Here is a 23,604-nt window from a genome sequence, read left to right as displayed (position 1 = left end):
TCATTTGTACTCTGGGATTTAGAACATGAAAATGTACTCTCAGCTTCATAAAATGCTGAAGAGTAGTAATAATTTGGCTTGGGGTTTTTTTACTAAGAAAAGAGATTGATGACATAGGGGACGGTGGAGAGAAGAAGGAGGTGAAGCAAAAAGCCATGGCAGTGTAAGTGAAACAAGGCCATGGCTGCAATGAAGGGAGCTGTTCATCATTTTGATGTGCACAATGGAAACTGGCACTTCCAAAGGAAAGGATGCCACATCACAATCCTGTTAACTGTTCACATCTAGGCCATAACATCAGGAGTTCTTCATCATCTCTTATGCCACTCTTTCAGCAGCCTTCCCTGGAAAAGAGAAACACAGGGGACATAACAAAGGGGGGGGGGGGGGGGGGGGGAAAGCAGACAAGGATGTATAAAGCATATTGTACTTCTTGAGTTGCTTGCTCTGATGTTCTCCCCACTGGGATTCAGAAACAAATAGTTGGAGAAGCAGCCCAAACTGACCAGGTGCCCCAAGGGGAACTTCAGACAAGTGGAAGAATGTAAGGATTCATTTCAGGAGACCAAGCAGCTCAGGTGATCCTTTCAGTCCACGGGGTGATATGTCTTTTCCTTCACAGGGATCGGTGGTACCTTCAGTGAGGACAGCCCAGGACAGAGAAAATTGTCTCCAACTATTTCACCTGCTCTGGCCATGCTGAGAGTCCTGGGGACCAGCCAGCACAGATCTGCAGAGGCTCTGGTGGCACCACAGGGAAGCACAGGCTTCTCCCTGCTGCCATCCTGAGCTGCTCCAAGCCCAGCCTCAGGGCATGATGTCTACATGAGATATTGGGTGTGCCCTTGCACAGCTGGCCAGCTCATTGCCTTTGGCTGAGAAGACCAAAGAAGGAACCAGGTGCTATAGGCATGGGAAGACATGAAAATCAAGACCCAAAGGAAAGAATTTCACCTACAGACTAACTTCTTACATACTGCAGGACATCCCCGCTCACCTTCCCCACGCTCAGGTGGATTTCTCAGCTTGCAGAAGACAATTTAAAATGAAAGGATAAAATATCCCATCTCAGACCCTTCAGCAAGACCACCCTGACTGTGTTGTTTACCTTCAGACTACTAGTCTTGTTCTGCTGGGGCGAATGGGAAAAACCTTCAGAGAGCTTTTGATTTTTCAGGCACCCTAAACCAAAAATTCAGAGATGCAGATGCTATGAAAACAGGATGTCAGCCTTTGTCAGAAAAGATCACAAGAGGTTTGAGGGTTTTTTTATTTTAGCTACCTCTTTCTCTCTCTCATTTTCTTACTCCCTCCTTCCCTTGCACCCTCCTCCCCCCTCCCAGTTTCTGTCAGCACTCAGCACACGGTCAGGGGAAGACCGGAGGAGATGGCGGTAGCTGAGACACAGCTGTATGCAAAGGTGTCCAACAAGCACAGGAGCAAAAGCAGCTCTGTACTCCTCGAGTCTCTCCTCGCCAAAGGATTCCCAGCTCATATTGCGTGAGTAATGTGTTCGGCTGTCTTTGCACAGTGAGACATATTTAAGGTATAAGAGGTATTTCTCCTAAGATCCTGACAGCAGGCAGCTTGCTTTTTTCATCAAGAGAACGTACTGTTTCCTGGGGGTCATGGGCCTATACAGGGATCAGACCTTGCTTTGAATTTCTTGTAGTGTATTGCTCATATTGCAAACACAACCTGCTCTATATCCATTTTTATAAATAGTGTGTATATCTGAAGACACATGCCCTTCCACATCTTCAGGTTGAGAGGCTTCACGATGAGTTATGTTGATGTCCATAGTTCGCTCTTGGGAGATATCCTCTTCCAATTTTTCTGCTTTTTACTGTTATTACAAGGGAGTTAAATGTGGATGTAACTTCTACCTAAAGTTTTTTTCAGGCCTGGCAAAGATCTCATGCTGGATTTTGTCACTGGAAACTATTTTGAAAGAGTAAGCTTTCCTGAACAAGATCCCACAGAAATCTGTAATTTTTTTTTCTGTCTTGAATCAGGATCTTGTTCCAAAAGCATGTCCTACCTGGAAAATGTAATAGTAAAGAATGAGGCACTATTCTTGGCAACCCCAATAGATGAGAGATTAACTGGTGGCATCTAACCAAGTTAATAAAAAATTAATGTGGTCATCACTCCTTCCCCAAACATCGCTCTGGTCGGACAGGGAAGTTTTGGGGAGGATTTTCCAACTTCTGAAGGGCAAGTATGGACATTGGTTCAAACCGTTCAAAAAATAAATCTTTTTATTTAAATCTCAAAGAACTCCTCATAAACCTATTTTAGAAAGAAAAGCAATATCTTTCCCTTTTGACTGAAAATTAAGCAAGTTGAAAAGGCTCCATTTTTAAACACTGTATTGCTTTTTTGGGAACAGCTGTGTTTAGCGAACCAACTTTAGACATGATGGGCAGAGCGTACAAGGAAACTATGGGTTCCTTGTTCCCAGTTATGCAAAGCAGAATTTTAGCTGTGCAGCTGACAACCTGGCTCATCATTTCCCCAGTAATACTCTAAGTTTGATCACCCCAAAGTAATGGCTAATTTTTAAAATTTTTGTCCTGTATGTGATATTCTTCAATCCCTTTTGAAACACTTTCTGCTGTTACTGAGACGGCTTTGTGCTTCCCAGGTCAAAAAGAAGCAACGGCAGAAGTATTATGCAAATTGACATAAAATGACAAAATGTCCAAAAGCAATTTATTTAATTTATTTGGGTTTTTTTGTCATTAAGACCTTCAAATTTTTGATTGGGTTTTTATAAAACCTTTTAGCTGTCTCTGTAGTTCCTGGATTGAATTGCAAATGAAAGTACAGAAAAGTTGTTCCTTTGAGATGTTCTGGCCTGAGAAAAATGAGGCTGGGTGGAAATGCTACAAAATCTTTCATAATGCAGAACCAGCATGCCAAAGCAAGATTTTCCCAGCAAAACCCAAATGTGTGAGGATCAAGCCTAGAATCAGATCAAGAAAATGGGCCTCCCCTGGTGCTTACACAGAACTAGACAGTGTCAGCAGTTTTTGTTTTAGGGAAGAGCCAGTTTAGTCTCACTGTAAAAACACTATTTTTAATACAGATTTTCAGTGATTTAGTCCTACTGTCTATCTGAGAGAAATTGGTGTATACAGAATTTATTCTACGCATTATCTTTCAATCTTCACTGCTCATCTTGGATGCATAGGACATCTAGACACAGCCTAATGATCTCCTGATGTTAAGGGCTTTACAAACCCTGTTGGAAAGCATCCTACAGCCAACGTGTATGATGAGACAAAAGGTGGGAACAGACACAGAGAGGATCATAAGGGAGAAAGGAGATAGTACTGAGCAGCATGAAGGTCCATGGTCTCAGGTCTCACTTGCCTTATTACATTTACAATTTTGCAGGCCCTATGGTAAAGCCAAGTTCCATTTGGCTTCAGGGCTGTCTGCACAAAGCTTCTCTCCGAGTGGGAGGAGCAGCATGTCACAAAGCAGTAAAACACTCACTTTGAGGTGTAACAAGTGGTTGACAAAGTCTGGCATCATTGGCCAAGCAGCTGCAGGCACTGACATTTCAAGAGGATATGGCAGGAAGGGCTGCATGGGGAGAATGACAAAAACACAGGTTTATCGTGTTTGATGTGATGGAGAAGGGGAAGCCAGAAGAGGCATGGAAAGAAAATGGGCGGTATTCAGTCACAGAGGGCACAGGCTTGTTTAGACCAGCTGGCTCATGGTTGGGCATTGATTTGGCCATTATAGTTGATTTACTTTACAAAGAAGAAAGATAGAAGGTAAGGCTTGAGTGGAAAGACTCACATTAGCTCCCATCCATGTTGAGTCTCCACTAAAAAGTCAGACATTATTGGACATACACATAGGTACATTTAAATATTTTTAACAAGCCCATGTGTAGTTTTTGCACTAGAGGGAAGACAGAAGGCTAGGAGGAAGCAGCAATGATGAACCTGAGTCCTGCTGCTTAATGCACTCATTGCACTGCTGGTGCATGCTCAAGTGTCACAGGGACGGGTGGAGGATAAAAATGAGAGGAAACTAAATGAATCAAAGACCTCAGGACCCAGTGACCAGAAAGAATGGCCTCAAGAGAGAATGAAATAGATGAGAAGGTACCAAGCAGTTTAGCAGGTTTTCCTGCATGTCCACTGTCTCTACTTCCCCTTCATGCCTCCTCTGAGAAGTCTGTAATGGATTACAGGGCTGGAAACGGGGTTCATGGGTGCAGGTGCTACTTAAACACTGGAATCCTTCACCATCCACCTAGAATTTAGTCACAAAGACTTGTTCATATGAAGCACATAGTTGGAATTTTGAAAGCTCTAGTGAGAAAAGGAAATGTGAATCAAATCCGATCCCATAGAATGACAGTTGCATTAACAGAGAGAAATGTGAGATATTGTCGCTCATCTTGGACTGAACTGGTGGCATAGATCTGGCTTTCTGCTGGCCTATGGGACATCCTCAATCCACACTTTCAAACCCCAATATAAGTGTGCTTTGTTTTGTTTCTATGCACAGTCTTGGGCATCTTGAACCAGAACATTATTCTATGAACCAAGCAAACCCTTCTATTACAGCCCATGGATGGATGGTTTATCCAACCCTAAGGAAATCTATATAGTCAGTAGGGCTGCTAAGGAACCACCTCCAGAACACAAAGGAGGACATTCTGTGGGGAGGACTGGTTACCAATCTTCAAAGAATTAAAGACTTGCAATGGAAAAGACTATCTGGAGATCCTCAAGAATGTTAATATTTGCCAGGAATAACCTAGTTCTTAAAGGTCCTGTCTGTGCTGGAAAATAGACTTGATGTCCACAGCATGTCCATTCATTACTTTTTAGGAGTTTTCTTTCTGTTATTCTGATGAATCCATTCTGGCTTTTTCTAGGCAAAAAGCCTTGGCTGCTACTGGACAAAAGACAATAGAAGATGCCACAAAATGGTAAGTACCTGTCATTTCTAAAGAGTGCTTTTGCATTAAACCTGGCTAAAAATCCTTGTTCATGTGCTGATTCTGTTACTGAAGTTGAAGTTAGCTGCCATAAAAAGCCCCGTATCTGACATATTTTTATATTTTGTTCATTTTAGTTCATGCAGAGAAAGAAATAATTGTATTTCCACTTATTCTAGGAAGCGAGGCTATTTGCAGAAGGTCCAGGGTAAATCAAAAAAAGCCGGGGAGGAAAAGGCAGGCTTGGGCAGGAGCAGTTACTTTTACCACAGTGATATCAGTGAATTCATGGGACCAGCTGCTCTGGGCAGACACTTCTCAGTTTTAAGCCTCCTGCTTACTTACAGCCATGGCCACTGAGGTCTGCTCGCTGCCTCTGCAAGGGGTTCCCGGGCTCCGAGCCAGGATTGCGGGCATGCACGGGGGCACGTCCAGGTAGGCACTGTGGGGAACCCACAGGGTGGATGTCCTCCCCGCTCAGCACAGCGCCCACACCCCGTGGTGTGCACCCATGGGCAGTGGGTACGGGGCCCCAGGGGGGACCCAGACTCCCCGTCCAAAGGACAGGAGGAAGGAAAGAGGGAAGGTATCTGTAAATGCATGGTTGCAGTTACAAGTATGTGCAGTAACAACATGGGGTTAAATGGCAACGGCTGAAGGAAAACAGCCTGTTTTATTCCTTTGAGAAAGGCTCTTTATAACATAAGTTGAAAGGCTGATGGTCAGAGGGAGGTATCACTAGAGTCAAAAATCACTTGTTAGTCATGATCCCTACAAGATTTTTCCTCTGTACAAAGAGTCTCACATTCATATGTTATTCATATGTTGATAATTGATTTTTTTGCTTTAATCCACCTTCAAATTAAATCCAGTCTTTCCTTGAACTTTCTTCTGGGTTTTATTGTGTCTTTTTTTTCTTTTTTTTTTTTTTTTTTCTTGGTTTGACTGTCAGTTTGGTTTGGTTTGGTGTCTTGTGAAAAGCCAGAGGAGACATTTGAGAATGGCATGTTCTTCCCAAATAATTTTTTTTTCAGGGATGCTACCATGCTTTACAACAAACACTCCCAATCCAACAGCTGTGAAGTCAAACATACAGCATGTGAAAAACAAGGTGAAGGATATCGTCACATGGGTTATGAGTTTTTGATCTTTGCTTGAGCGTTTTCTGATTTGTCTTGTTTGTCTAGCTCTTTCTGAGTATTTTTTTTTAATCTTCAGCTAGTTTTCATTTTGTCATTCTTCAACATTTTCTGCCCATTGCCTATTTTTCCTCTGCCAGTCTTCTGTTTCAAGTAATGAAAAAGAGGGAAAAATAACCCCCAAAACCCTAACAAAAAATTCTTTTTTGTTGTCTTTCATTTTCAGACATTAAAAGAAGTGGAGGCACATAATAAAATGTAAAGTACATGAAAAATAAGCAGAAAAAAAACGCTTCTCCATTAGTTAGTACTTTAAAGAGAAAATTTGTAAGGAGTTTTTACTTTAGCTTTTCATTTGTAAGAAAATGTACTTCCTTTTCTGGTGTCTACTATGAATGCCTTCAACCACAGGAAACAAGAGTAAGCGGTGCACACACCTACTCTCTGTGATGCGCTCTTGATTTCAGGTTGCACTCTCACTGCAATGACCCCTCTTTGGATGACCCAATCCCTCAGGAGTATGCTCTTTACTTGTGTCCCACCGGCAATTTGCATAACCATCTGCAAGAGTTCTGGAAAGAGAGCAAGCGCCAGTGCGGGAAAAACAGAGCCCACGAGATTTTTCCACACATCACACTCTGCGATTTCTTCACGGTAAGGCACAAAAGATGTGCAAGGGTCAGACTTGAACTACTGGTGAAACTGGGCCACCTGCCATTGTCTTACACCAGTACTTCTTGGTGAACAAACTGACATAACTCAGGTCCAGGTGTGCTTGCTTCATATTTGAGTGTTCAGCCCCTGCATTGGCACTGGGAACTTTCTTGCCACCCCCCACTTTAGCTACCCACCTTAGACCTCAGCATACCTAAAAAGTGAATGCTGGACCCAGTGGGATGCTTCGAGGTAGCTGAGTGATGTGTGTCTAGCATCCATCTAGAGCAACCCTGTGCAGATCAGGCTGCACATGGACTTGCCATCAGGAAGCACTTCTCGCCACAGATAGCTTCAGCAGGCTTCAGAGACCGTGCCCATTGCTGCATCGATCTAGGATGTTAATCCTTCCTGGCCAGGGCAGCAGTGGCTGCCTTCAGCTGGCTGTGCAGCGGCCACAGCGTTATCACAGGATGTAGATAACTTTGGTATTATGCTTATGGGAACCTCAGGGAAACCCCTGCCCTCCCCAGAGAGCCCCAGTCAGGAGGTCATTGCTATGGTGGCATGTCCCCATCTTTACCCTTTCTACTGAAGTTTGGATGTTGTGAAAAAGAGAGCAGCAGAACACACAGGGATGGAAGGAGAAAGGGGGGGGTGGGGTGGGGGGGTGGGCAGACTGGAGCCCAGAAGTGCAGTTGAGTCACTTTGTCAGTAAATTAGCATGGAAGTTAGGTTCCTGAGCTGGACTCCTGGTGGGCTGTTTTCTGGTTCTAGAGATGCTAGTGTCCTTCTAGGTGGCCTTCTGAATGCTAGGTAACTCTCTAGAGAACTTTCCATCAGAGCTGCTTCTCCTGCATAGGTGAATTTGTCAATATCATCAAAGGCCAACAAAGTCACTGGTCTGGAAAAACTCTGGAGCCACCTGGAATCTAGTTTTTGCATGTTGACGGTGCAGCACACAAACACCCGCTGCAGCTGCTGTGCTGAAACAGACATGAGCTGGAGCAGATGGACAAAAATTATGCTGTTGATCATACTTTTATGCTAAACCATGCCAATAAGTATAGACTGTGAAAGTGAGAGTATTTTGTTGCAAAATATTGAATGGTATCCTCTGACCATTAATCACAATTATGCAGAACAAAAATCATTAATTAGTAATGAATGCCATGCTCCTGAAAGGTGTCAAGTTTAAAGGCCTGCCCCTGGAAGAGACAACTGAATTGCAACCCTCACCTCGCACATCTCAGGCCCGTTTCAGGTAGCATATTTCTAGGGATAAATGTACCCTCTGGTGCTGCTGCTCCTCAGCTGCCAGCAAGAGCTGACCTGGGCACTTCACAGGTAGAAAGTGAGACTCACTGACCTGGCTTCCACCTCCTTCTCCTGACCCAGCCCTCTCCTGTTTCCTGGTTCCCCACATCTTTGTCAGTCTTTCCCAGACTTGCTGGCCCCAGAGCAGCCCGCTGCATGGCACTTGCCCTGGTGCATGATCCCACCCACCCCTGTCCCCACACCGCCCAGTCTGCCCAGTGCCCCCTTGGTGCCCTGTGGCCTAAGAAATGCTTGAGTGAGAAAGATGGTCTGAGCAGGAGCAGCTCCTTTCTTCTCTTCTGCTCTTCCCCTTCAGCATCTTGACCCAGTATAAAAGCTAAAAGGAACAAACAACTCTGTGGAGGGGAATAAGGCAGCACAGAAATGGAACACTGTTAATGTTCCTGTCTTTGGCTGGATGGCACAAATTCCGTCTTTGTCTCTTCACTTCTTACATGGCTTAATTACCACCTTTTTTTGTGGAAGCATGACTCTGTACAGTCCTTCAATGTGCAGTGATTAGAGCATTAAGGATCATAATGACAGAAATTAATTTTGCTAGGTATGTTGCTCAGCATCTGAGATGAAGTTTTAGCAGGAGCAAATTCAGCTAAGGACTGTAGAGTAAGAATAACACAACTTCTTACTTAGAATTAAAGAGGGAAATCATGGTGCCTACCTTGTTTCATACAGGTTACTGCACACCTGTCAGACAGTAAAATCTCTTGGCTCTTTCCTACCCAGGCTAGATACACCTCCTGATAGAAGGCTCCATCTCCTATTCTAGCACCAAGATACTGTGCTGATCAAACTGCCAAATATTACTGATTTTGATACCAGGAATTTCAGGCAAGTTCGTAGGTGTGTTGGCTTTCTCAGGAAGTCTAATGCCCACACTGTTTTCTGGCACTACTGTATAACACAGGCTACAATAGTGGCCATTGAGCCAGTGGGTAAAGCCTGCTCCTCCTCTGTTTTCTTTCAGTGTGAAGACCAGAAAGTGGAATTATTGTATGACACCTTGAAACGAGTCGGTGACAGGTTTTCCCAGGGCTTTCCACCATCCATTTCCCTATCACTACATACATCCACCAGCTACCTTGGCTTCTTCATTGGTGACAGCCATGCAAACTTCCTCAAAGAGTTTGCTCTGGCATTCTCATCAGAGGCTTCAGCCCTGGCAGGTAGGACAAACATCAGTGGAAAAATGGGTGGGTTGTAACATAAATGCTTAGGCATGGTACTGAAAACATCTCCTGTGTCTCTGGGGGAGCTTACCTGATCTTTTACTGCCAGCAAGCACCCTTTCCTCTTACAGATTTGAAAATTAGACTCTGAAGACACAGAGCTTTTGTTGAGAAGCTGAAATGGTTGGCTGTGTAACTTGATAGGCCATCGACTGGGATATCCAAGACTTCCATCCCCATGGTGCTATGGCCTCTGAGAAATAGTTCCCTCTCCCCACTCCAGTGACATCCAAGGGAAACTGCATAACCAGTGGAGACTGATGGGACACAGACCCAGCATAGCTTCATCTAGGAGAAATTAATTCAATAGATCTCAGACTGGGAGAGGAATTCAAGCCTTGTTCATTTTTTTCTCCCAGCTGAAGCCAGGGAGCAAATCCCAATTTGTGAATTATTTTGGCATGGTTAAAAAATAGTTCTGCAAAACTGTTATTCAACCAAACAGTGATCTACTCTGCTACAAATTACTGTGATATTTGCTGCATCATGCAAAGCATCTAGGATAAAACAAGAAGAGCAGCTTTAAATGACCTTCTCTTCTATGTTGTGGCATGATTCTTTCATTTCTAGATTGCCATGTGAAGCCCTGCCTAAAGCAACTCCACCTTACCTTGGCTCACAAGTTTTATCCTCACCATCAGAAGACTTTGGAACAATTGGCCAAATGCATTAACCCATGGGAGACCTGCCAGTGGGTAGCTGCTCTTTACTCACGGGACATGCGTTTTGTGCATTACCAGGTACTGTCCTCAGATTTGTTTAATTTCCTGAACTCACAGTCAGATGCTTCGCTACAGTCATCTTGCCTTTTCCATCATTAAGAAAATCAGTGCATGCACAGTAGAGTGTTTCAAAAAGCATGGTTGTTTCAAATATCTCTTTGGGTTGAAAAATTGTGCTCATGAATCAGTAGAAGATATTTTATGATAGACTGCTTGATCTGGATGTCAACAAGGTCTAAGACTAAACTCCAGCAGAAAAAAATAATCTTACCATGATGTGAGAAAATAAAAGAGGCAGAGAATTATGAATCTTGAATATTCTCTAGGATTTGTCAGATCACAGTTTTGCAGTAAAATTCCATTCAGCAAAATTAGTTTTCTTGATTGTTGAAGCCACAGCACAGACCTTGTTGTCGATTTTCTGCTTAACAGATTCTTAGTTAAATCCAGTTAACATTTTTCCAGTTCTCATTTCCAGATTTAAATTATGGAATGATCAGCATTTTTTGGTCAGCTTAGTATGTTGCTTTGTCACAAGTCTTGTACTACATTTTGGTCACACTCAGGAATGCTGCAAATAATCACAAAAATAGCTGGTAATGCTTTTGATATATTTGCTTTCAAGTAAGTCTGTACTAGTTAGAGGAAAAGAGTATTTTTATGAAAACTGGGTGCCTATTTTTATACATACTGCAAATGTGGTAGTGTCTTCCTTTTTCTCTGCCAAAATGCCATTAAAGAACACGCTGCAGAGTGGAAAATAGTACAGGTTGCTGTGTCCAGTAGCAAGTCGAACAAGCATCCCCTGAACCTCTGCGGGATGTGCAGCAGCGGGCTCCGGGCAGCAGCCTGACCCTGCTGCGTGCTCCCCCCAGGCGCTGAGGGCCCTCTTCCAGTACAAGCCCCAGAACATCGATGAACTCCTGATCAATGCTGGGGACTTCATCTACGTTGACCCGACACAGCAATCTGACGTGAGCGAAGGCTGGGTGATCGGGACCTCCCATCGGACTGGCTGCAGGGGTTTCATTCCCGAAAACTACACTGAGAGGGCCAACGAGTCAGACATGTGGGTTAAGCACAGGTAAACTGGGGTTTCAGGGGTGTTGCTTTATGTCAGCTGATTTTCCTCCCGGGGAACCGTGGCAGCGTTCCTACTCGCCGTGAGCTGTGGGCTGCCAGACGACGTGGGCAGAGGAGAACGGCAGTCCTGGGGGTCCAGGTGGGATGCTGAGACTTCTGAAAGAAAAGAGATAGGACACACACCCACAGACACCCAGAGTTCATTAGTTCAGCTGCTCAAGGGATGACCCCTGTTTGCTCTTGAGCAACCTCAATGAATTTTAAAAGGCCACGTTCTGCTGGGCAGGCTGAGCCTTCAGCTGGCTCAGTGCTTTATCTTTTTTCTCATTTCAAGAACTTGCAAAGTTAACTTGAAATGAAACCACACAAATCTTACTCCACCACCTTGAGCCCACCCTCATCTTGTTGATTTACCCTGTATCAGCAGGCACCTGCCTGGCTTCCTTGCATTTTGCTCTGCAGCTGACAGAGTGGTTGATGCTACTTCTAGATTAGAGCTGATTTTTCTGAGCAAGGAGGTGTAGGTGCACTTCTTGCTGAGTCCTCAGAGACAGAAAGGAGGCAACCAGGTAGTATTTCCTGCTTGAAGGTCACATTTTAGCAGTGTTACACCCAATATATGCCATCAGTTCATAATATTTTAACCTAATTTTTACTGGGCATATTCTAAATCAAGAGAAAAGTGATGAAGAAGATTGCAGGTGTGCAAAAAATATTGACTGGAACATGACTCCTGACTTTCACGTGCCTGTAGGCGAAATCATGACTTAAAAATCCCTTCTATTTGTGTGTCTGCCCATAAGTTTGTGTGTGTGTGTGTTGCTTCTGTTTTTTCTACAGGGAATATGTTTTTGTAACGTCTTCGAGATTCTTCACCCAAACTGAAAATGAAACTAACGTAAAGCTGAATGGAGAATTCCATAATCCAAGTATGTCAAGGAGTGTAACCAATGTACTTTCTCTTCAGGTAACTGGCTTTTTACATTTCTTATCTATGCCATGTTCTTGTGCAGGTATACTATTAATTAAAAACATTTAGTAAATTTAATAGTATTTTGCTTCTTCTCTCTCATGTTTTCATGTTATGCTGTAATGCACATATAGATATATCTACATGTACCCACACACTCATACTGCATGGTGTAATATAACATAAATACTTTGTAACATCTATGATGTATATTACTCTTGACTGCTTTCATAAAACTCTTTTTGCTCCTTTCATAATAGCACAACATATGAGTTCTCTGCTCAGGTTTCTCTGTGCATGGCCTTGCTGGGCAAGGTGTGCAGAGGTATGGTGACAAGTCTGACAAGCGAGATACAGGCACAAATTCCACTGACTTTCATATCGGTTCATAGCAGAGTAATTAGAACAGACTGAGGCTCACTGTTACTTTTATGTTCAGATTCTATGAATGTCACCTTGGTGGTTTACGTCCCAGATCTTAGCACACTTATATGTTTCATCATCTTTTGTGTTTTTAGGCATATAGCTAACACAAGTAACTGTACATATCTGCAGCAAGAGAACAGTTAGCTGGAAAGGTTAGCAGCACTGATGAGATTACATTATTGCCCCGGTTTCAAAATCAACATCTATCAATTTTTTCCCAGGTTTTGCACTGGTCTTCTGGTAGGAAGAACAAAACAAATAAGGACTCCGTCTTTTTACCTACAGCACATTTGCATGCACACTGCCTTATTGGCTCTGACTGTCAGGGATGCCAAGACAGTACTTTCTGGCACACTGACATTCTGCAGAAACCCCTTTGGGCTTGCTGGCCCCTCTCTTCCCTCTGTGCTGGGCAATAAACCCGGATTCATTTGTGTTAACATGAGAGAAGCCTGAGGGCACCTTGAGGGAACTTCCATCCTGCAGCCTCCCAGGACACCGTGTGCATGACTGTAAGACAGAAAATTCTGCACAAGTCACATGTCCTTCCACTGGCTCTTGATTGCTCTTGGCCTCTCTTATCCAGCTCAGATCTGTGGCAGAGCCACCTCTTGATCTGAGGAACATCTTTTTCAGATGTGCACGTCCCCAGTCTAGAGTTTCCCCGGCTTCTGTGTTCCTCCCAAGCAGAAGAGCAAGACCATAAAACCTTAGTTTTAAATTCTGATCTTGTGGTGATTGATTCATGTTTCATGGAAGAAATGCAATAACGTTTAGCAGAATACATGAATATAAATCGCATATCACTTCTTAAGAATTCCCTTCTCTACTGCTGAAGATACACATCGCTAACCTCAGTGCTGCAGCAGTAATGCTGTGATGGGTTACTGTTGAAAAAGTTTTAAAACCTTTGATCTGTTCCTCGTTATCTTCTCATCTGCATTTAACGTGCATTGTATACTAACCCCAAACTACTTAGAACTTATTTGTTATTCCTTGCAGTCTGAGTAAAAAAGTGGCCTCAGAGGAGATCTGGGTTCATTCTTAACTTGGCCACACACTTATGAAAATGTGAAAGTAGTGTTTTCATTAGGAAAAGAAGGATAAGCTTGGTGTTACTCCTGGTGTAGAAAAGAGTATTATCACTTAAATCTTGGCTAGTTTCCCACTTTTGTTTATATCAGGCATATGATATATATTAAAATTATAATTCCCTCCTACGAGGGAATTGAAAGATCTGTTATTAGCACTACTTTTCACTAGTGTAAACACAGAGTTAAAACCTAATTCATAGCACATGAAGATCAGGGATGTCCTCCATTTTCCTTCAGTGGAGAGCCAGTCAGGCTTATTGCTGTCCTAAACATACACATCTATAATAGCAGCTCCTTTCTCTCCTCCTCTGAGCCCGTTATCCAACCTGCCAGGACAGGTCTGTTGCTCCTTCCTCCATCAGGCAGTGGAATCCAGAGTGTTCATGCAGGTTATATATATTATCATAATGAAAAACCCTTTTTACACAGCTGCCTCAGAATGCCACCCTGCGAAGAGGTGTGCTGGTGATGCGCCACGGGGAAAGAGTTGATCAGGTCTTTGGCAAATCTTGGCTTCAACAGTGCTTGACTGCAGATGGTGAGTAAGATAATGGGAGGGCCTGAGCAAATCAGAATCAAAGCAAATTAACTCCAGTAATGTGTGCAAGAGAATCAGTCTCCTACTTGTAAATGTAAACACTGACACAAAAGAGTGAGTAACATTGGCAAGTCAGACCAGCATTGCTTTGGTCTGCATGTAATGAGTCTGTAATGTCCTAAGATCTATCATGTTGTGTGGAATAAACTCTGAGAACAAGAAAAGCTCTTGTTATACTGATGGATCTGTATCTCACTGATGGATGCATAAAACACAAAATCTCTACCACTCGTTACACAATGCGGTGGCTGTCAGACCCCTCCACCTTTCTGTGCTACACTCAGAATTGTGGTCTGCTGATCAGAGTCACACTACGTCACTAGTCAAACCTGGGGAAGAAGGGCGAGAGCAAACCATGGTGGAAGTGAGATGTCAGCACTGATCTAAATGAAAAGCTGAATTTCTTGGCCACCTCTCTCAAAAAAAAAGTATGTTTTGAGGTGAAGAAAACTGACCCAGAACAGGGAGATATGTGTCAGGAGGAAAGTGGGGAACAAGAAGGTAGGAGTTCAGAAGGGAGAGCTTTATGCTGAAAGTCTTCTTTGTTATGCTGGAGATCTCTTATATTAAGTGTGCAAATTTCACACTAGATAATGAGGATGGTACCTTCTAGCTGTATAATCAATTCATTGGTTTCATTCTTCTTCAGTGGAAATGTTGGTTTTTGTCATTTTGGCAATGGCAAAAGAATATCTATATGGAGTGGATTTTTGTTTCATTTGAACCTCACAAAGACAAATTCTCACAATTTCCTGCCCTCTCTCTCCTTTTCCTCCTCCCTCACTTCCCCCCCACCCCACCCCCCTGCCCCAAAATGCGCTCCTTCAGAGCTCGCAGAAGAGGTGCTATTTTCTTAGGACAGGTGATTTCCCAAGCCAGTGTTGTGACTTTAAAATGTGATCGCTTTAAGGTAATAGCAGTCACCAGGTTTTTTTCATCAGTGGGACACTGAATATGCCTGTAGTACTAAAATAAAATCCTGCAGGCATACAAGTTCAGGCACTTCCCCATGAACCCCCAAGCTGCTTAGTTATTAGATGTCTCCTTGGCACGGTCTCAGCTGATGGCAGCTCCCCATCGTCCACATGATTTCCAGGTGAGGTTTGGGGAGACCACAGACCATAGCTGGTCCCCAGTGGACAGACAGCGTGGGTGTTTGAGGTGGAGGGAAGAGACACTAGATCCTTGGGCAGATGTCTTGCTTCATCACTTGACCTCATGGCCAGAGAACAGGCCTCAACCTGTTTCATTTGCCAGTTGAGATAACAGTCTCGGCTGAGTTTTCAGAACCAGCCATCAAACCATTCAGAAGAAACAAAGTCATTATAACGAAAAGTCACCTGTGCATTCAGCTGCTACCTCCCTTGTGCTGCAGCAAAATGTCCCACCTCATTTTAGGAAAATACTACAGAGCAGATCTGAACTTCCCTTCCACCCTGCCGAAGCGGAAAGACAGCATGAAGCATTTTGAATATGATCCTCCTTTATCTTGCTGTGGTATTTTCCAGTCAAGGCTTATAGGTAAGCTGGATAATATCCTACTGCAAATATAAAAGTTTGGGAAGCAGGCTTTCACCATCTGCAAAAACTCATACTGGCTTTGAAGCAGAAAGACTTCCTAGCATCCCTCACTGTGGTACCGCTTCTCTATGGGCAACCACTGCAAGATCTTGTTCATTAGAAAAACAGAGACCAGAGCTGGTTGCTCATCTTTGAGACCCATTCAGCCAGTTCCTGGCAAAGAAAGTTAAAAGAAAGAAGCTACAACACTATTTGTGTCCCGCTGCTTGTCTGCAAGGGACTAATGTCATACACAGTTGTCACTGAATGAGCAGTGAGGAGTGAAGGGACTGAATGGCCGGAGGAAGCAGCTTCATGGTCAGCAGAGCTTGGTCACCTCATCACAGGTACCTGGCGGCTGAGTGGTATCGGTTAGTCCAACCCAATTCACTCACCAGATGAAGTTGTTTCTGCTCCCTGAGCAAGCGCGCCTGACTGTGACAAGGCAAGTCTGGTGCAAATGCCTCTGGTGATTCAGATATATGAAGAAAGCCAAATAATTGCTCTTTGGAGATTTGGAGTGAATCTTCTGTAATTATCTTTCCAACACTCACTTTAAACTTGCTGTTGCCACTGGAATGAGCTTTCTAGTGAGCTCAGTCAGCTGACAGTATGAAAAGAAATGGATAGAAACAGGCTGTCAATTTATCTGCTGCTCATCAATGAAACTGAAAAGCTCCAAGCTGTCTTCTGGAAGTAATTTCTCATCTACTGCAATTCGTGTAAGACCAACTCACTTTGCTGTTCCTGTCCAGGGGAAGCTCTGTTGGACCAGGAGGTGACGGTCAGCTACGTGTACTCATCGCCCGCACTGCGCTGCATACAGACAGCTCAGCACCTACTGCAGGGTAAGGCAGCAAAACCAGCCAGGTGCTTTTGCCACAGTGAAAATGTTTTTGGCAAACCTCTGTGAATTCTATGAGATGAGCAGTTAAGAAGATGTATGACTCCGTGGTTATTTCTTGCTAGATTTAAGCAGGGAAGACAAGCTGGTTTTGCCTAGCTGGTAATACAGGCAGTAATGAAAACTGCTGTCATGCATACAGTCTGCATAGTATGATCCCATCAACTCTAGTCCTCACTAGTTAAAATGGAATCCAATATTATATGAAACAGAGGTGTTTCACATCAGGTTGAATTCAACATTAGTAGCTGCTCATCAAATCACTACTGCCACCTCTTCCAGAAAATATTCTGAGCTAAAAAGCAAATGTTTCCAATGCTCTGGAGGATATATATGTGAATCAGGGAAGACATCTTGCTCCTGAAAGTATTTGCCTTTGCAAGCCAAACTATTTTAATTCCTTCATATTGCAGAACCTCTTTCCTTCTATTTCGCCCTCACCCTCTCTTCTTTTTTTCCTCTCCCATTCCCTCTGACAGGTCTGTCAGAGGTTCACAGTTCATAACCATGTTTACATCTGAATTATGACGGGAGTGCATTTATTCTGGGAACTAGTGCCACTCAGTAGCCTCTCTTGAGAATAAACAACAAAATAATGTGTCTTTTGACAAGGTAATTCTATTTCTAACACTGTAGGACAATTTACTACCCTACCAAGAACCACAGAGCAAAATGCTCTATAAAAATGATAAAACAGTTCCTGTCTAGAGTTTATTCAGATTGCAACGTTACTGAGGCCTTTTCTTCTATTCTCTTCTGTACCTTGCAGATCAAGAGAGCTCCAGAAACAATAATGATAATTGTGATGATAATAATAAAAATAATAATTTAATAATTTATAGTGCCTTAACAATAGTCAGACAAGAATATAATGGTGTCTTCATTTAATCAACACAGTCCTCTTTTGTTTGTCAATAAGTCATTTATTTTCATTAATGAAAGTATTACAGCAAAGAAGGCTGAATGTATAGCCTGAATGTAACATTTTGAGTGTACCTTTCTCTCCTTAAGAAATATTTCTTCTTCTTGTAGGGCTTAAATTAGATCAAAAAGTCAAAATCAGGGTGGAACCAGGGCTGTTTGAATGGACCAAGTGGGAAGCAAGCAGAGTAATTCCTACCTTCATGACTGTGATGGAACTGTCAGAGGCATCTTACAAAATAGATACAAGTTACAGGTAATTGCTCTCTATCTAGCTGTTAAAGTCTTTTTTTTTTTTTTTTTTTTTTTCCCCCTGAGGTATCTCCTCATCTTTTTATGTGTCATAAACCATTACAAACATTGTAAAAACTGGGTGATTCTGATCAAATTCAAGCCTTCATGATCTGTTCCTGAAACAAGATACACTGTCTGCTGTCTTGTGACAACGGTCAACTGTGTTTGCTGCTCTGAGACAGAGGCACACACTCAGCCTTGGCCACGTGCGCGTATGGAGCACGTGGGTGTACCAGCACACGCACAAACACCTGACACTTGGGTATGGGACCAGCCCTGCTTTGGTGTCACCTCCAGATCTGCTGTCTCAGGCCCATGGTTTGCCATGGACAAGCATAGCTGCGTTACAGGCATTAGCATCAGGCACCAGGAGTTTGGGGTTTTATCTTTGGCTCATGTGAAGCACACTTTAGAGTTGTGAAGAATAACCTGTTGGGTAAATAACACGCTGGTTTTCAGCAATGAAGAAATGTGACCTTCTAAAAAGCTAGTAAGCCCTCTGTTGAGGGTCTGCCCCGTGTCAGAGGGCGAGCACAGGCTGGGAGGAGGCGGGGAGCACAGCTCCCCACCTGAAACATAATTGGTTTGTGTCACTGAAGCAGCAGCCACGAGAGGAAGGGAAAGCGAGGGGTCACCCCTGTGCACCCCCGGGCAGAGCCACACAGGGTCTGAGGAGAGAGGGGTGAGCCTGACGTGAGCCAGCTGTCCTGCTTTTGGGGGTAGGCAGGATAACAGCATTTCGCTAATTGATGTTTGTGCCAAATTCAGTTGGGGAGGGGGGTTGTTTGGTTTTGAGTTGCTCAAAGATTAATACTGTGCTCAGCAAGGACTTTTTGGGGCCCTCAGAGCTTGGGGTGGGGTGATGCCTTTTCTGAGCACTTGCAAACCACAGCAGGGCAGGAAATGATAAACCTCCAATTCAATCTAGCTCCCCATCTTGCTCACAAACCAGGCTGCTCTGTGTTCGCAGTGCACAGACAGATCCAGGAAATTACTCAGCTAATAAAAGTGTCTCTGGGGTTTTCCACAGATACAAGAAAGGGGGAAAGGAAACTTCTTATGTGTTACAGCCAAGCAAGTGTCTTCATTTGAAATTGCATGAAGGAATAAAATCCTTCATTTCTTTGGATCATAGTGCTTCCTGGTATGTTTTACCACCAATGGATTGTTTTCCCTAGCTTTTTCAGTACAAAATCACTTGCCTCAAAGGAAAGTGTGCAAATGCAGAGCAGTGAGAAGTTCAGAGGGGAATCTCTTAAGCAATGCTAATACAGGGGTCAGATCCCTCACAACTTACTTAGCTCCATGCAAAAATAGGGCAGATGAGCTGTAAGTGTGCACATATGATGCTGCTTTCTTCCTGTCACATGCAGGATTCAAAATCCTCAGGTCTCAGGGGATAGTTTTACTGTATTCACCCACTGCAAATGACAACCTTCAACTAGGTTAAGTCCCTTACTGTTCCTTGCAAGCAGTGGACCTGACCCAAATTCTCCTGTTTCCAGTGTCGCTAAGAAACAACATGAGTCGTGCTGAAACATTTGCTGCCCATGCCTTGTGTGCTGAGATTAAATCACCTTGAAGTTCACTGCACCCAGTCACAGACATCTAATAGCTGGGTGCCTGGGCAGCGATGGTTAGCTAGCAGTCTTCTTGTTGGTGGAAAGAAGAGGACTCCCAATATAGTGATTTTCCATCTTAGATAGCCTATGTCAGACACAAAATAACATGAATTTCCCTCTGAAGGGGCTTACTTGTCTCCATTGACCTAGCCAGACACTTGAGTTGTAGGCAGCTAAGGCTGGGTGAGATTAACTCTGCCTCTCTCTCCCCTCACACTCTCACAGAAGCAGAGGGTTGACAGGTGTTCCCTGTCCCAAAGCAGACTAAACCCCACCTTTGCTATTCCTCCTGTTAGAGACTGCTAGTCACGAAGTAATCCACCTATTTCTTTCCTCTTCATCCTTTGCATGGAGGAAGAACCCTTACTTTCCTCTTCACAACAGCCTTTTGCAGACCGTTATCACATCCTCCTTCAGCCTTTCCTCTGGGCTGAACTCTTCCTATCGTCTCTCATAGAGTGTTCTTTCTGAACCCCTGTTCACTGCTCCTCTCTGGATTTTCACTTGTTGGTCCTCATCTCAATTGCCCTGTAGCACTCACAGCTGGACACAGCACTCCCACCAAGACCTCAGCCTGGACTGAGGACCCCTGCTGCTATTTAGCCTGGAAACCACCCGGGCCAGTGCTTGGGATGCTCAGTTCTGTTGCAGGATATCTGGTTAATAACAGGGTTAATATTGAAGGTGCTGAGGTGCCAAAAGGACAGCACATTTTAAAAAAATTGCAGTTCTGCCAAAAGGCAGACTAGTTTTGAGTTCCCCACTCTAGACTTGTTCAATTTAGCCAGGATTAATATTAGCTATGATTAACAGTACAACATGAGCCTTTCACATGGTTTTACCACCTATTTTCTACTTTTGCCATTCGTGCTGATATACTGTACTGAGGACTCACCTGTGAAAGTACATTGTGATACCATATACCTTGCTACAATATATTAATCTAATTTCACTCTTTCTTATTCACTGAATAAGGAGACAATTAAATTGGTATGAGTGGGGCAGTTGTTAGTAGAAAATAAATTAACACCCTGTATTTATCACAACACATGGCTAACCATTTGCCAGCTGCAGCAGTGAACTCTTCCCATTCCTGGAGAAGTCAGATTAAGAGGATGACATGAAAAATAGTGAGTCTGGGGAGGTTTTATTCTGTTGCCAAGTAGCCCTAATTCAGGCGTCAGCTAAATGAGTAGATATTGGAGCCTGTCAAGAGGCAGCAAATGGCTGTGATCCGGTTGCCTATTTTGCCTGTCCCGCAGCTCTGGGAAGGCTGTCAGGGCCTCTCATCATTGGGAATTTGGTGCTCCCAGCTGCCTGCCCTTGGCACAGCCAGCCAGCACACGTCAGGGAACTGGATGCTTTTACCCACTGCCTCTGGGCTGGGGCAGTCCCCAGCCCTCCTCCCAGGGCTGGACAGAGCTGGTGTCCTGGGAGCTGCTGGGGAGCCTTGGGATGGGCCTGTGCAGGGTGCACGGCACCAATCAACCCAAGCCCTACCAGTCCTGTGGGGATGCCCTTATTCACAGCAGTCTGAAGGTCTGGCTCTTACTTTTTGGGGAAAATATTTATTCAGTGCATAAAGAACCCCAGTATATAAAAGAAATAAGAATGCCTGGTCTCAGTAGAAGTGTCCAGATACTTAGAAGTAGTGCATTGTGATTCATGTCTCCGGTAACACTTATTTTTTTAACTCTAGGAGTGAATGTCTTTACTATCCATTTGTCCAGCTAATGTAGATATGCCTTGTTTGTTGTTGATTTGATTTGCTTTGTTTATTAAGAAGACTGAGGCACCAGACCTTGGAAGCATTCACATCATCACTGCCTTGCCTTGATTTGAACCTGGTCAGAGTTGCTAGAGCTGGGTGGCTCTGCAAGTCTGCAGTCCATAGATGGGCAATGGTCCTTGTCGGCAGAACTGCTCAAAGCTTAAGCTTTTCTTAGGCATGAGACCTTTAAACAATCTCCACTGTAAACTACAAGTTTTATTAAAGCATGGTTTTCCCTGCATTGGGTGCTTTATGAGCTATGAGATTTAGCCATAAGATTTAATGGAAATTACTGTGGGAGAAGCTAATGCTCCATGCAAGCTGAGGTAGCAGTATGTCAGCCAAGTCAGTAGATAAATCTATATCCTTTTAACCAAGTGCTTTTTCTCTGGTGTAGTCATTCAGCAGTGCTAGCAGTGTCTGAGTACTCATCTAGATTAACACATATTTGTGATTTTATTGTCAGGGGTAACTTCCCACTCTCTTCTCTGGTGCCATCAGAAAGTTATGAAGAATATGTAAGCAGAAGCTCTGCGGTTATAAAACAGATCATCACTGCCTGTCCCAGCAAAGGTAAAGGTTTCAGATCTTTTTATATTCTATCAGACACTTTCAGTAACAGGAACTGGCAGAGATTTGCCAATAGAAACTTATTTAAGTTGTTAGTATTGCACAGAGCTTAAAGTAGGCTCTTAGTCCTTGTCCTGGGGTACACTAAATTAAAATACATGTAATTTATGGGATAGAAATGAAAAAGCATAATTAAACAGAAGACAGTAGAGTACTAAATTGCAAGTGTATACTCTTTGATCGGTATTTCTACATGGGGATGTAGCTCAGCATAAGATAATATACTTTTCTGGAAAGCTTTTTTTTTTCTCTCTCTTTTCCTAGCAAATTCTTTCTCACTAGCTGGCCTGCCTACAACACACCAGCCTTTTTCTGACCACCACAGTACACCCTTCCACATTATCAACATAACAGTGCTGAAGCACCCTTACTTTTCTTTGCTTTTTCTGGTGTATCAGGTATCATCCTCATTGTGGGCCATGGCTCTTCCTTGACATCTTTCACCCGACCTCTGATAGGGCTCCCTGCCAGAGACAGCAACGACTTTACCCAGGTGGTACGAAAGGTAAGAAGATTTTATCTCAGCAGCAAGCTTTCTTGTTGTTTTATTATACTTTTAATAAGAAGCCTGCATACACAGTGAAACATGCACGTAACTGCATGCCAGTACCAATAACATTACCTTTCTCATTATGAAGGAATCTCATGTAGTTTTAGCAAAGCACTGGAGGTCAAGAGAAAGATTTTCTCCTGGTGAACAGTGTGTGTCTAGCAGCTAAGTCTTTGGAGAAGATTTTCATCCAACTTTCCTGGAAAGTCAATGCCAGGTAACACCTACAGACAAGAGGCACATTTGGAAACCTCTCCATCTGGAGGTAGCCTCTTTCCTTTAGAAACAAGGCTGAGAATTTTCCCTCTCCTCCCCATGATGTTGTGAGTGTAACCTGCAGCTACATTCAATGAGTCACTCTTTAAGAAGCTGTGTTTTTTGGGTCACTATAAGTTCACACCTTTGGTACTCAGTTACAGAATGACGTGGAGAAGGGTTTTCTTCCCCTCTTCACAAGTGAGGCCTGCGCTTGAGACTTGGTCACCAAGGTTTTTTGTTTATTTGTGTATTATCACCAGTGGCAGAATTCTTCACCTCAGTTTTCCTTACCATCTGTCTTGGTATGATCAAACAGAGAATTCAATCTTTAGATATATTTTTACAACCACTGTCAATGCATAAGAAGGACTGAATATATTTTGATCATCAAATCTAAGTATGAATGTGGGGTGATGACACAAGTTCAGCTTTTACCCCACAGGCCTCCAGTCTGTTTTTAGTTCATTTCAGAAGTGGCAAAATGTCCTGGTGTCTGCTCCCAGAACAGTGTCAGGGTCTGCTCTCTTCTGTAGCAAACCCCTCTCATGTCAAACCAATGACCCTGCTAGTAACTCTGCTGGTAACTTCTTTCCCAGATCCCTTCTCTGGGCATGTGTTTCTGCGAAGAGCTAAAAGAGGAGAATAAATGGCAGATGGTCAACCCACCAGTGAAGACGTTAACTCATGGAGCAAATGCAGCGTTTAATTGGAGGAATGGTATCATGGAAGATTAGAAGGCTGCCTTTGCAGTTGTCAAAAATGAGCCAAAGACAGGTTACAGATCATCACAGTCCAGTGATTCATCCAGAAGACTTACAGAGGGTGGGAAATACCCTCCCTTGAGTTGTCAAAGCATGGAAAAACACTTCTGA

The 23,604-nt window shown here is 43.5% G+C and overlaps 1 protein-coding gene across 1 annotated transcript; it reads left to right on the top strand.

Annotated features, from left to right (window-relative positions):
* Positions 1-1,387: 1,387 nt before the first annotated feature.
* Positions 1,388-23,592, top strand: UBASH3A (ubiquitin associated and SH3 domain containing A). Its single transcript, XM_032994510.2, has 14 exons — positions 1,388-1,500; positions 4,910-4,963; positions 6,579-6,765; positions 9,068-9,266; positions 9,900-10,069; positions 10,927-11,135; positions 11,975-12,101; positions 14,054-14,162; positions 15,621-15,743; positions 16,538-16,630; positions 17,719-17,863; positions 21,761-21,867; positions 22,323-22,429; positions 23,329-23,592. Exons 1-14 carry the CDS (start codon positions 1,388-1,390, stop codon positions 23,464-23,466), a joined length of 1,881 nt encoding a protein of 626 aa, XP_032850401.1. The 3' UTR covers positions 23,467-23,592.
* Positions 23,593-23,604: the final 12 nt, after the last annotated feature.

The sequence above is a fragment of the Tyto alba genome, unplaced genomic scaffold, assembly GCF_018691265.1.
Source record: "Tyto alba isolate M040663 unplaced genomic scaffold, T.alba_DEE_v4.0 Super-Scaffold_14, whole genome shotgun sequence".
Lineage (NCBI taxonomy): Eukaryota > Metazoa > Chordata > Aves > Strigiformes > Tytonidae > Tyto > Tyto alba.
Note: the sequence above shows the minus strand (reverse complement) of the source record. Positions and strands in the feature narration are given on the sequence as shown.